We start from the raw sequence: 12,243 nt of genomic DNA on the forward strand, positions 1-12,243 counted from the left end.
GTCTGTTGTTTCAGAGCCAGTTAATGGACAGACAAAACCCTTCACTTCCTCTGTGAGGTCACCCCTGGGATCCAAACTCATTGTTTAACAATCCACCAGCAAAGCCTCTCACCCCCTGGAGCACACAGGCAAAAAAACAGCTGGAAATTACACAAATATTATCTGACATTTTGAAAGGACTAAATTACTAAACCGTTTTTGCCATCGGAATCCAAATTTGATTACAAAGCACATGCCTGCTAGGACGTGTTTTTCTGGCCCATTCAAATTCCAGGCATGCTCAAACGCTCCCCACATCTAATAGATTTTTCCACCCCGCCACACAATTTACTGCTTACACGTTTAGAATTTTTTGGCTTCCGGCCAAACTTCAGTCAAGGGAATTAATGATATGAGCAGATCAGTGAGGGAAAAACAGCTTGTGATTCTCTCTCCAACAGGTCTGAAAATAATGAAGAGAACATGCCCATAAACCAAAACCCACTGCTATCAGAGTCACACAATCAATAGAACACTCCATTGAATTACTTCAAAAGCTTTGGATAGTTCCAAGAATTAGTTTGAGGAAATTGCATAGGGGAGAGAAAATGACAAAGGGAGCGTACGGCAGCTATCGGATTAATACACAGTTGAATGAAGAATATGCTTTACAACAAGACATTCTTTCATTTCAAATGCATGCCTTTGTCTATCGGATCACAAAATATTTTTCATGGTCGGTTTTCTACCATAGTATAATAGAAAAGCAACATCAACTACAATCATATGTATATTGCCAGGATAACTCAACCCAGTGAAAGAAATATGTTTTCTATTCTCTTTATCATTCTGTGGGTCTGTGTCAGCATAAATAATTTGGTGAACTCTGAAAGATGCTGCGAAGGTTATAATCCATCGACTGCGTCAATTTAAAATATTCCACTGAAACATTTTCTGAAGATTGCCAGTGGCTGCATCTGGACAGACATAAATAATGTATCATGCGTTATGCACTGGATTCATTATATTTCTATGGGGCACCTGTGAAACATACCATATTCATTCTAGTAGGAATGTATATGTTGGCACAGTGTTGTTAACTAGAAAGCAGCATGGTTTAATTTGCTTCCTGTAAATCATTTCATCATCGACCTCCAGCTAGGTGAGAAGTAAGAGGGGGGTAGAGAGTCAAAAATGTGACCTTGCACAATCCCTGTCATCATGTCACAGCACAAATCTTGCTGGGGGAAGGAGCGGCAGTTGTGAATGATGAATCATGACTAATGATCCACACATGTTCTCTCTTTCTTCTTGCTCTCTATCTCTCTCTCTCGAAAGCAAGTCTAAAAAGCAGTAGAGATGTTCTATGTGCTATATTCCTATGCTTCCCGTTCGTAAGTTTGGTTTTTGCCATCTTTTACTTTCGGTTTTGTACACCAGCTTCAAACAGCTGAAAATGCTATATTTTTGTTTATGGAAAATCTATTTCACAGCAGTTGAGATGGTACTATGATGCTCTACACCTACACTTTACTTGCTTTATTTGTCACAGAAACTGAAATTAGGCGAACTATTAGAATTTTTTCAACCAGGAAATGGTAGGAACATACAATAGATGGCTTGATGCAGATATTGATGTCACAGTTATATACTGTATGTAAAAAGCTCTAATGTAAAAAGACAACATCTAAAGCCAGATGTCTTTTGCCAGATGTCCTTTACGGTAGAAAGCCCATATCACATTATTCTTGTAACAACACATTGAGGTTGCTCCTATGTCTATCTTCCATAGAAAATAGGTGTTGATCAGATAGAACACAGGTGGTCTGTTCAACACCAGATGATATTCTTACAATCTCTGTATTCCTCACTGTATTACACAACATCTCTCCGTTTCCTGTCCAGTCCACTGGAATAGAACAACACATTTTGACCGGACAAAAATTGGGACAGTTCTATTAGGGATGGATGGAAATGAATGGAAACTTTCCCTGCTAAAGCGGCATGGTGGAATTGGTTTATTTACAGCTGCAGGTCCAGATAAGTGTAATATTGCTCAGCACTCTAGAATGTGGAGAGCCTTGAAAACAGTTCATTCTTCCTCAAGATGGCACTTGAATTATAACAGCAATCTCAACTCGCTTCACACTGTTAAAAATCACTGGTCGATGCGGCGCTATAGCTAGCAGGCAAGGCAAGGGCACTCTTTCTCTAATTAATGACAGTGGAGACCTCTGTTTCCCTATCCTCTGTGAACAGAGCATGTAGCTTAGTTGCTATAATATCACATCATATAATTCACATAAAGAACAATAGCACTGTGATCCTGCTATTCATGACACATTTGTAGAGAGCATTTTTTATGCTTTCCATGCACTGTATTTCTCATTGGCTGTCTGCCAGGAAACATTAGGAAACACTCACGTAAAAAAATGCCTCCCTTAATAACAATAGCACACTGTACTACCCTTTAATGCACAATTGATTTATATGTAACCTCTGGCAGTATCCTGTTTTTTTTATGAATAAATGGCTCAGATATTCAAGATCCAGAGAGGACATCCTCGTGTTTATAACAACAATTAGCTAACAGATCATTAATGTTATGAGTAGAACTGAGAAGGCAGGAAAGCTCTTCCCGACAATAAGAAACTCATTGGGTTATAAATGATCGTTTCCCAAAAAATGTGAATACTGATTCAGAAGCTCTAACAAAACCTACAAGGAAAGCGGCAGGACACTCAATGAACACTTGCAATATCTCTTTAATTCATATTTAATTTCAATCATCAGTTCATCACAGCTATATTGCTATCCAAACCAAAGCTCATTGGAATAGCGTGTCCTTGTTGAATGATCCCTCTCTTATCGTTAGAGAGACAACGGCAAGCTGGCAGGGGTGGGAACACATGCCACAGGGCTAGGGCTGCTGGTGCCCTGCCAGGGGAGTTCTGCTGACAAGGCACATTCAGCAGGCAGCCAGGGAGATACTCCACTGGAGGGACAGGTGCATTTACACACAGCCTGATGGAGTCATTAACGGCCACATCACTCATTAGCATCATACAGCTACAGAGAATATTAGAAGGTGACGAGACTGACTGACATCAAATAAATCTATACAGCTGTTTTTATCCCTCCGTTATTTCCTGTTATGTCTAATACACAATCACTACACACACACACACACACACACACACATATACATAGAGAAGCACTGACACACATGCATAAACACGCACACACTGACACACACTCGCGCACACACACTATTGATTCCTCATGTCGTAGAACGACAAAGCGGCCATTATTGATTCTCCAATCCACTTTCTCTTTAGAATCTAACAATATAGAGTGTATTCAAGGGCAATATAACACTCAAAGGCAAAACCAAGCAAGCTCTCCAGCTACTAAAGGATTTATGAATCATCCACAACCCCCAAACAATAACAACTATCAATAACACATTCTGAAGGGGCCTTTTCTCTATTTTGTTGCTTGTTTCAGTCATTCTCTAGTCAATAGTAATGGAAAAATTATTTATTGCAAAACATTACAGCAGTATCTCTAGAAAGTGCCAAGAATATGGTGATGATGTTGGGCCCAATCCCAAATTGATACAACTATGTGTGACTATACCTTATATCTTGTATTGATGTCAATGGGAGATTTTTGCAAAAAAGTTGAAGTTATCAGTAGTCAGTATTCTGTTAACTACGAATAAAAAGAGAAACCCAAATAGAAAAATATGAAATTGGAGTTAGAGAATGCTGTATGTGTCATTAACATTCTATGACAATGTTGCTGCTTCACTATCATCTGAAGGGGGGGAAACATAGTTATTCAAAGGGAATATTAAGTTCTTCACATTTCTTTTGTTAAATAAACCCTTTTTTATATCAGCAAGGCTTAGCATGACTCATCAGCCTCCTTCATATCTTGTGATTCATGTTATTTTCACTGCAGCAGTGAAATACCACAATGCAGCTATCAAATACCTCAACGACATTAATGGTACAAATTAAGGATGCCAGAGGTTTGAGGCAATTATACAGGAATGTACATGCAATTATAACAGTAACATGAGCAAAAATAAATGCATAATGAAAAATGTTTGATTGGTCATAAATGTGTTAGTGCATTCATGTGCTTCTAACAGTGATGTGTAATCCAAACTGGTAACTATTTTATCTATAAGAGGCTTATAAGTATTAACAAATAGTTACAATTCCATGTATAACTGAAATGTTATGGTCAGAATTCTAGTACTTATTCTGACTACTCATAGACAGACAAACAAAATAGCTTGAGAGACAGGAAAGCAGTTGCCCTCACCCAATTGAGCCCTCTCCCTTTGGATGTCTCTGAAGTTGAGGCCGCTGGTGAAGGTGCTCTCCCTGTATCTGTGGAGGGCATCTCTGCGCCCATTGGCACCCAGCTCCCTCAGGACAGAGGGCTTCAGAGGCGCTGCCCGCAGTCCGTGGGACCATCCCGAAAACTCTGGGACTGTCCACTTCACCAGGTCTTCCAACCGAACAATCACCTTCTCTGACACAGCAATGACCTCGTGCTATAAGACAGACAAGAGAAGGAGGGCAGGGAGTGTGAGGTCAGGAGGGAAAACAATTACAGGGGGCCTTTAATTCATAACACCATCTTAAGACTATTATACGAGTTACTATTAGAGATGGGGTCATACAGGATCTTAATTTGAGCCAGGAACCAGGAGCCAGGAAAATAATCTTGCAGCAACAGGAATGTGAATTATCATTATATTATAATTTACGTTTTTGTAGGTGTTGATACATTTTTAAAAAGGGAAAATCAAGTCTGAAATTTAAAAGTGGAAATTACAAAGCCTTTTGAAACCTCTAATACACTACAAGTTGTACATCTCCTGTGATCAAATTAAGATCCTACATCTGCAGCTTGCCATGGTAACCAGGGTGAACTTTTCTAAGCAACCTTTTGTTCAAATGTAATACTCTAGAGAGTCTACAACCCTTGAACAAGTTGTGTTCCTGGTTCTTTCAACCCTTTGAGGCAAACTAAAATAACTTTTTTTGATCTATCCCTTTTGAGGAATTGCAACTCCAATGGAAAAATTGTGGCATAGAAATGTTGAAATGTGGTTCCATTTTTAGGAGTAATGGGCTTGTTATCCGGCCGGAGTGGTAGGAGATTGTTATTAAGCTGCAGAATCTGGAGGACAGATGTGTCCATCTGGAGAAACACGCTTTTTAACGTTTACCTTGCAACAGTCTGTACACCTCTCCCCTGAAGCAACCTTTAAAGGGATAGTTCAGGATTTTGGCAAGGAAGCCCTTTGTCTACTTATCCAGAGTCAGATGATCTTTTGGATACCATTTTTATGTATCTGCGTCCAGTATGAAGGAAGTTAGAGGCAGTTTCGCGAGCCAATCATAACTAGCGGTAGCGTAATGACTGGAAGTCTACTGTATTTCCCAAAGATTTTCTGTCATTGCACTAATGATTGTTAGCAATTGCGCTAACGCTAGTTAGCAACTTCATTCAAACTACACGCAGACATAAAAATGGTATCCACAAGTTCATCTGACTCAGATAAAGGGCCTCATTGCCAAAATCACGAACTATCCCTTTAAGCATTCACACGCACACACACACATACAGTGACTTTATTACGTTTCATACAGAGTAAATTTGCACAATGCCAGTTCCACACCGCTAGCAAAACTGAGTTAATCAAAAACAAAGCTGTAAATAAGAAAAGCTGCGATGGTTAGCTTCTTATATCTGTGTCTTCTTAGTAAACGCAAACATAAACATGGTTATATAAACTCCTATAATGTGCTGTCAAGTGGTGGTGGTTGGTTGGTGGTTGAAACTGTTTGCTGGCGTCATGACTGTCTTCTTTTTAAAAGGAAGACATTTAAATAACATTGAACTCCATTTAAGTACCAATCAACAGCAGACAGTAGAAATTGTTAAGCAGTGATGCCTGCAGCCAAAAACATCCTCTGGAATTCTTCTTGTGCTTTGATACAGTTGACTAAGTAAACATACTAAACTGGTAACTCATAGGAGTATACATTATATTTAATACTACGTTACTCAGAAGATTTCACAATGGATTTTTGAAAGTTAACATCTTAGGTCTTGAATGAGTGTCTTCATAACATACCGTATAGCAACGGTTCCCAAACTTTTCTGGCCCGCGACCCCATTTTGATATTTAAAAAAGTCTGCAACCCAACCATGTCAAAATAAGTTATGTAATCAACGGCCAATATTTAATTGGGCTATGACAGTCTATTACAAATCAGTCTGACAGTATTTTTGACAGGATTTCAACATGAAGACGATATGGTTTGAAGTGACTGAAATACATCAGAAAGGTATTGGGAAGTTCAGAAGATCATCAGGCAAAAATGTATGATCTGTGTAGAAGTCTGATGGTCTGATTTAGTGCCTGGTCTTATCCACTCGGTTCTAACGGCTTGTGGGCATACTAGAGGGGGAAAGTATGTACATACGTGAGAGTCTTATTTTTCAGTGAAGGGGTCATAATATTTTGTAGCTTAAACCATTCAAAAGATAGAGCCACATTTGTAGGAAGAAAACAGAAACCGCTCTGTTTATTACAACCACATCTAGCAGCTACCGTTCTATGAACCAAGCGCAAAATGTATCTCGAAACCCCACTTTCAAATCAGACGACCCCTAGTTTAGGAAACCCTACTGTATAGTTTCCTCACAGAAAGAAACATTTAAACTGCATGTTTCCCAAACATCATTCAATTGTATGTGACGTGTGGGTGTCAAACTATCCTGTTTTGTGATGTGTTTTACTTGAATGCAACAGGTGATTGTCATTCAACAGCTGTCATGACATTAGATTATGAGTTCAAAAACACAACACCCATTTAAATGCAGTGAAACACCCACACTGAGTTACCATAAAGAGTTAAGGTACTGATAGTGGAAGGAAGTGGAAGATAAAACCACCAAGCTGCATATAGGTCAGAGGTCTCTGTAGGCTACCAATGGGAAGATGTGACACTTCAAATAAAACAATTCACAAGAGAGGTTGTTGCTATATCATTTTTGCAGACTGCAAATAAAGGTTGATATTGTGACTTGGCTTACAACAATCTCAGTGGTTTATGGAGCAATAATATTACAATGTGATTTATTACAGGTTCATGATAGTACAGCAAATAGTACAGCAGATATGACCCCTTTTTTAAAAACTTTTACAACAAATAATGCATGAGGGCTTATATAACATGTATGGAATGTCAACTGTGTAATTGATAGAAAGGTGTGCTTTTATGACTTAAGATTCAACAATTGTGCTATGATTTCATGATCTCTAAATGTCCATAAAATCCATATTATTCCATATCATTCTGTGAAAAGAGCACCACAGTACTTGAACAGTAAGGGACATTCCTAAATGTCACCATTGTAGGGCAAAGCGGTACATTTGTTGGACAGGCCTTTCAGTTAAGAGTCAGAGTCTCACAGTCAGCCCCTGTCATGCTGTGAAGGTTTCAGTCTGGTGGCTCAGGGGGTCAACCCAGGAATTCCTTGGGCCAAAAGGAGATTAGTAATTGAGTAATGGACATGGTGACATGAACAATGCTCTTTGGTGCACTAGGCTGAGAGAGTGAAACGCAATATGAGTTCATTATCTTTTCTCCTCAACACTGACCTTGATACAGTGACAAAAACGAAACTCAACCACGTAAAAATGAGCACAGGAGAGGCTAGGGTCTGATGTATTCTACTGAAACTATTTTAAAATAGAACTTGGTTAAATAGTTGTTATATGTTGTCACAATATATATGCCTGCAAGATATTGGCGTTCTGACTTCTGCCATACTATACCAAACTATAAGCAGCTACTATGTTGTTTTGTACAGTGTGCAATTTCAAAAATACTTTAAACACACACAGAACTGAATACTATTTGACTTATTTTGACTGTGGGGTGTATAACCACAGACTAAATCATATTAGGCTGAAGCAGTGCTATGAGCATTCACTAAAGAATAAAAATATGCTAAGTACATTCTCTGGAAACAGCTCATCTGTGGTTTCAGTCCTCTAAGGTTATAATGATCCACTATAGCTTGGGGCTTTAGAGTCATGCATTATGGGAAATATGTTTGATGTTAAAGTGGTTTGTCAATGACAAGGTGTAAACCAACCCAAAGAGCACCAATTCTTCATGTGTTGAGGGAAAAAACACTGTATATCATTACATATATCACAGAATAGCAGCATATAAGAACACATTTATGTGTATGGAAATAACATAAACCAAAATTATGTGTTTTTTTTACTTTGAAGGGCATGACATTCAGTTTAAATTACATTTTAAATTATCCCCAGTATTGCCCTAAAAACTTGACAATAATTTACATGTATTTTCAAAACGCAAAAGGAATTCACTTGAGGGCAACGTTTCTGACTTAATGGCTTGTTCTGCAGTGGGGGTATAGTTTTCACCCACCCAAGCCTAAATTACTGACATTGTTGGGTGAATAGGGTGATTTGGTATCATGCTCACTGACTATTGAGCTATTGGTTGTATATATGGACTAACAGATAACATAACTGAACAAAAACATTCCTATGGCTAGAATTACTTTTGCAAACATACACCCTCCAGGAAAATCAGAGTAGAAGAAAATAAACAACATATAATCTGATTTCCCTATTTACAGGTCCCCAGCACTCAAACACCACAAGCATGGATTTTTGCCATAAACCAAAGCTGATTCTGGACAGATGCCACCATTTATTTCTACTGCAATCAATACAACTGCTGCAGTCACTGCTCTCATACCTCACTGCTTTGTCATTTACAGGAATAGAGTGGCAAACAAGAAGTGACATCACAGATAATAACAAATTATTAGTGTATGAACAGAAAATACCAGACTACTTGCCAATTGTCTATTGCCACGATGGGTATCTTAAGCAGGACACCAATCAGGCCCAAGCAATTAGCTGTAGCAGCATTGAAATTGTTGTAGCAGTAAGTGTTATCTAAAAAAGCTCTCTTGAAACATGAGCCAAAAAAAGACAGCGTATTGAGCCAACATGTACCGGAGGGGGGCGTTGAGGGTAAGACTTAATACTGTGTCACTGCTTTGCAAGAAGCGGTTCTCAGACCACAGAATGCAGAGACGCAAATAGAGGTTGTATCATAATGGGTGCGCCACATAACACAATGCCTTTATACATAGCATGCGGTCAGTCTTTATGGTGGAGTAGAAGGGTTGTCAGCGAAAGCAAAATGAGCACAGTAGGACATGGGTTTCTCTTGTCCCTGCCTACACTGGGAGGGGCAAAGAGCATACAAATACCCAGGCCTGAGGGGAAATGACATAATATGGTGAGCATTGAACTCAAGAAGGGATATCCAGAGAGATTTATAACCTACTTTTATCCCACTGAGAAAATGACTTGTTATTGTATTCATGACATGAACACATTTGTGCTGTAGATAAGTAGTCTTACACGTACCCATTAGTCAGAGGCTATAACTACCACGTATATCTTACAAACTGAAAGCTGTCTCGGGCTAAGCAGATTTGCATATTAGGGCAGTCATAAAATAAAGATCATTAACTGACTGGTAATAACTGTAGACAGTTACTTGTTTGAGTGAAATTCCAATGTAATCTTTATAGGGCAATTTGCTGAGAACATCAAGTTTAAAATCACATTTAAGGGGGTCGTTGGCATCAACATCACACTTTTAGATGTCATCGTATGTTGTGTCATACTCTACTTCAGCTCTGCTCTAGGCTATTGCTATAACTATCCATTTCCAACTGCCAACACTCTAGAGTCACTCTGTCCTTTGATCTTGGAAGGAGTCAAATAATATTGTCCAGATATCCAATCGTGTGTGATGTTACCACTTTGCAATGCAAATCAGGCTTCTCAAGGGGTGGGGCTGAATTGTCCCTTATTGCACAAGTGTGTTTCTTAATGATGGACTGTGCATGCACTCAAAGTATTTACAAAGTCATTACATTGTGTTAAAGGCTAATGCAAAGTAAGGATTTGGATGATTCTAGTTGAGTGAAGAAAATAAAAGGTTTCAATTACATGTATTCATAGCAGTGTCCACTATAAGGAAATATGATAGCTACTGTATTACACAAGAGGACCATCAGCAGGGGAAAAGTCCGTTTCTATGTTTGCATTGCTAATCAAATACAAACTAGGCTTTGTCCTTCCTAAATGACAAATGCAACCGCTGGCATATTTCATATGACCTCAAAATCAAGTAAGAGCATCGTGAAATGTGTTTCGGTAGAATTGCCTATTTGGGTAGGCTACAGTAGCATATAGCAAATGTTTGATTGTTTTATATACCCCACAATAAATGAATGTACAAAACCAAGATGTGTCGCTCCATGCGGTTATGAAATGTGATACAGGCGTCATATTTAGCCACTTAACAAAATACCTCAGTTAATCATATTGCCAATGGCAACATATCAGACTACAGTAAATGTTGTTTTATAACGCTTTGTCATTTCGACCTGTCCTAATCTCTGGATAAAATGGCAGAACGTTTGAGCTGACAACAATATCATTTTGTTAGGAATGCGAATGATTTCATGGAAATTATGCAAATTGAGAACAAGTCAGACGTGCTAGCACTCGTCTTCAATAGGTTGTGTGCGCTTATTCAGCAGCCATTCATATGATATGATGAAAGATTATATTTATGGTGTTGTTGAATCGAGGCGTTTTGATCTCATATGCTTTACCATTTCGCAATTTCAGTCAATACCACCGTTTGACACGCATCATGAAGAAATAAAATGACATAGCCTACGCGCTGGACTTGTAGGGCATTTTTCTTCCCCTAATACAATTAACCTTATTCAGCACACGAGCGTTATTACGCACAGCTGGATACGGTTGAACTGCACATTCAGCAGTTGACACAATGAGGAACAAATAGGCTAAGCAGTCAATAACACTGTAATAGACAGACACATTATGCAGTTTGCGATGGATCAATGTGGGTATCACATAATGCATGCACGTTATACAACGAATGACCAAAGAATGCAGAAAATGACACATCGATGTATCAACAGAATGTTTGAAGGTTATTACCTCTCCATGACTAACTGTCCTTCCCAAGAGAGTATCTTCGGGTAAGAAATAAAGTTTTGAGCTTGATAAAAGTTGCTTAGTAGTTCTTTCCTCCCACAACAGCTGTAGCTCCGCTATGCAAATTGGATCCCCGGGTTTACATCTTACGAAGAAAAAGTCTCCGAGGGACAGAATCCTTGGTTTACCGTCCCGGTGAAATTTAAAAGCCTTGTAGAATATATATGGTCCGTGTAAACCGCAAGACGAGCCTACCCACTGTGGAGAAAATAGCAATAAGCAACTTAATGAATGAGTTATTCATATTAAAAAATGTGGAAACATTGAATGGGACGACATGCGCAATGACTATGGCTTGACAAATCATTAAATTACGCACAAAATACCACCTGCATCTGATTTTAGGACTGATTTAGAACCATGTAACTATATATTTACTTATTCTAATATGATGTAAAAACAACAAAAACACAAAATAATTGTAAATGAGCTGCAAACACAAAGGTTTGTCCTCAAATTGATAATATCATGCGAAAATAGAATATGTTGGTGTATGATTATAATGTTACCTTGAGTGAGTTAGGCTCCATCTCGACGTTCTGAATTGATTAAACTCAACACGCTCTCCAAACTTGTTGGCTTGAATGGATTGCCGAAGGTCCTGTAAGAACCCTGTATTTATTTTAAGTTTACAAGCTCTTTGTGGATAATATTAAACACTTACAAAAATATTTATTTGCTCCGCAATTACCAAATGCATGGCTTTTGTTGCTGTGCATACATTAAGCTAATAAGAATCAACATTAGATATTATTGTGCCCATAAATCGTCCCTTTTCAATCAGGAAAACCACATATGTCCATTAATATCATTTGAATTCGACAAAAATAACTACGAGATTAACACTGCATCAGTCTGATAATTTCTCAATAGTGTGTTTAAGTTATGTGCAATGGAAAAATATTGTGTTACCTTGTAATTTTTAAGAAATCTATTTGAATGTCTATCTCTTCCAGGACCTGTGTAAAGATCGTTTGTATGAAAGAACATTTCTCACAGTAATGATACAAGGGCGCTCGCTCTGGATTCCTCAAAGAAACACTCTGAACTAGTTAAAAAAGCTATCAAAC

At 38.4% G+C, this 12,243-nt stretch overlaps 1 protein-coding gene across 1 annotated transcript in view; it reads right to left on the bottom strand.

Annotated features, from left to right (window-relative positions):
* LOC115136513 (AT-rich interactive domain-containing protein 5B-like) overlaps positions 1-11,748 on the bottom strand; it is a 63,097-nt gene extending 51,349 nt beyond the window's left edge. The window contains exons 1-3 of the mRNA XM_065023141.1: positions 11,683-11,748; positions 11,117-11,371; positions 4,315-4,549 (exon numbers count right to left, since the gene is read on the bottom strand). Coding sequence (XP_064879213.1) covers positions 4,315-4,549; positions 11,117-11,371; positions 11,683-11,703 — 511 coding nt within the window. The 5' untranslated portion in view covers positions 11,704-11,748. The remainder of the gene's footprint in view (positions 1-4,314; positions 4,550-11,116; positions 11,372-11,682) is intronic.
* Positions 11,749-12,243: the final 495 nt, after the last annotated feature.

The sequence above is a fragment of the Oncorhynchus nerka genome, linkage group LG10, assembly GCF_034236695.1.
Source record: "Oncorhynchus nerka isolate Pitt River linkage group LG10, Oner_Uvic_2.0, whole genome shotgun sequence".
Lineage (NCBI taxonomy): Eukaryota > Metazoa > Chordata > Actinopteri > Salmoniformes > Salmonidae > Oncorhynchus > Oncorhynchus nerka.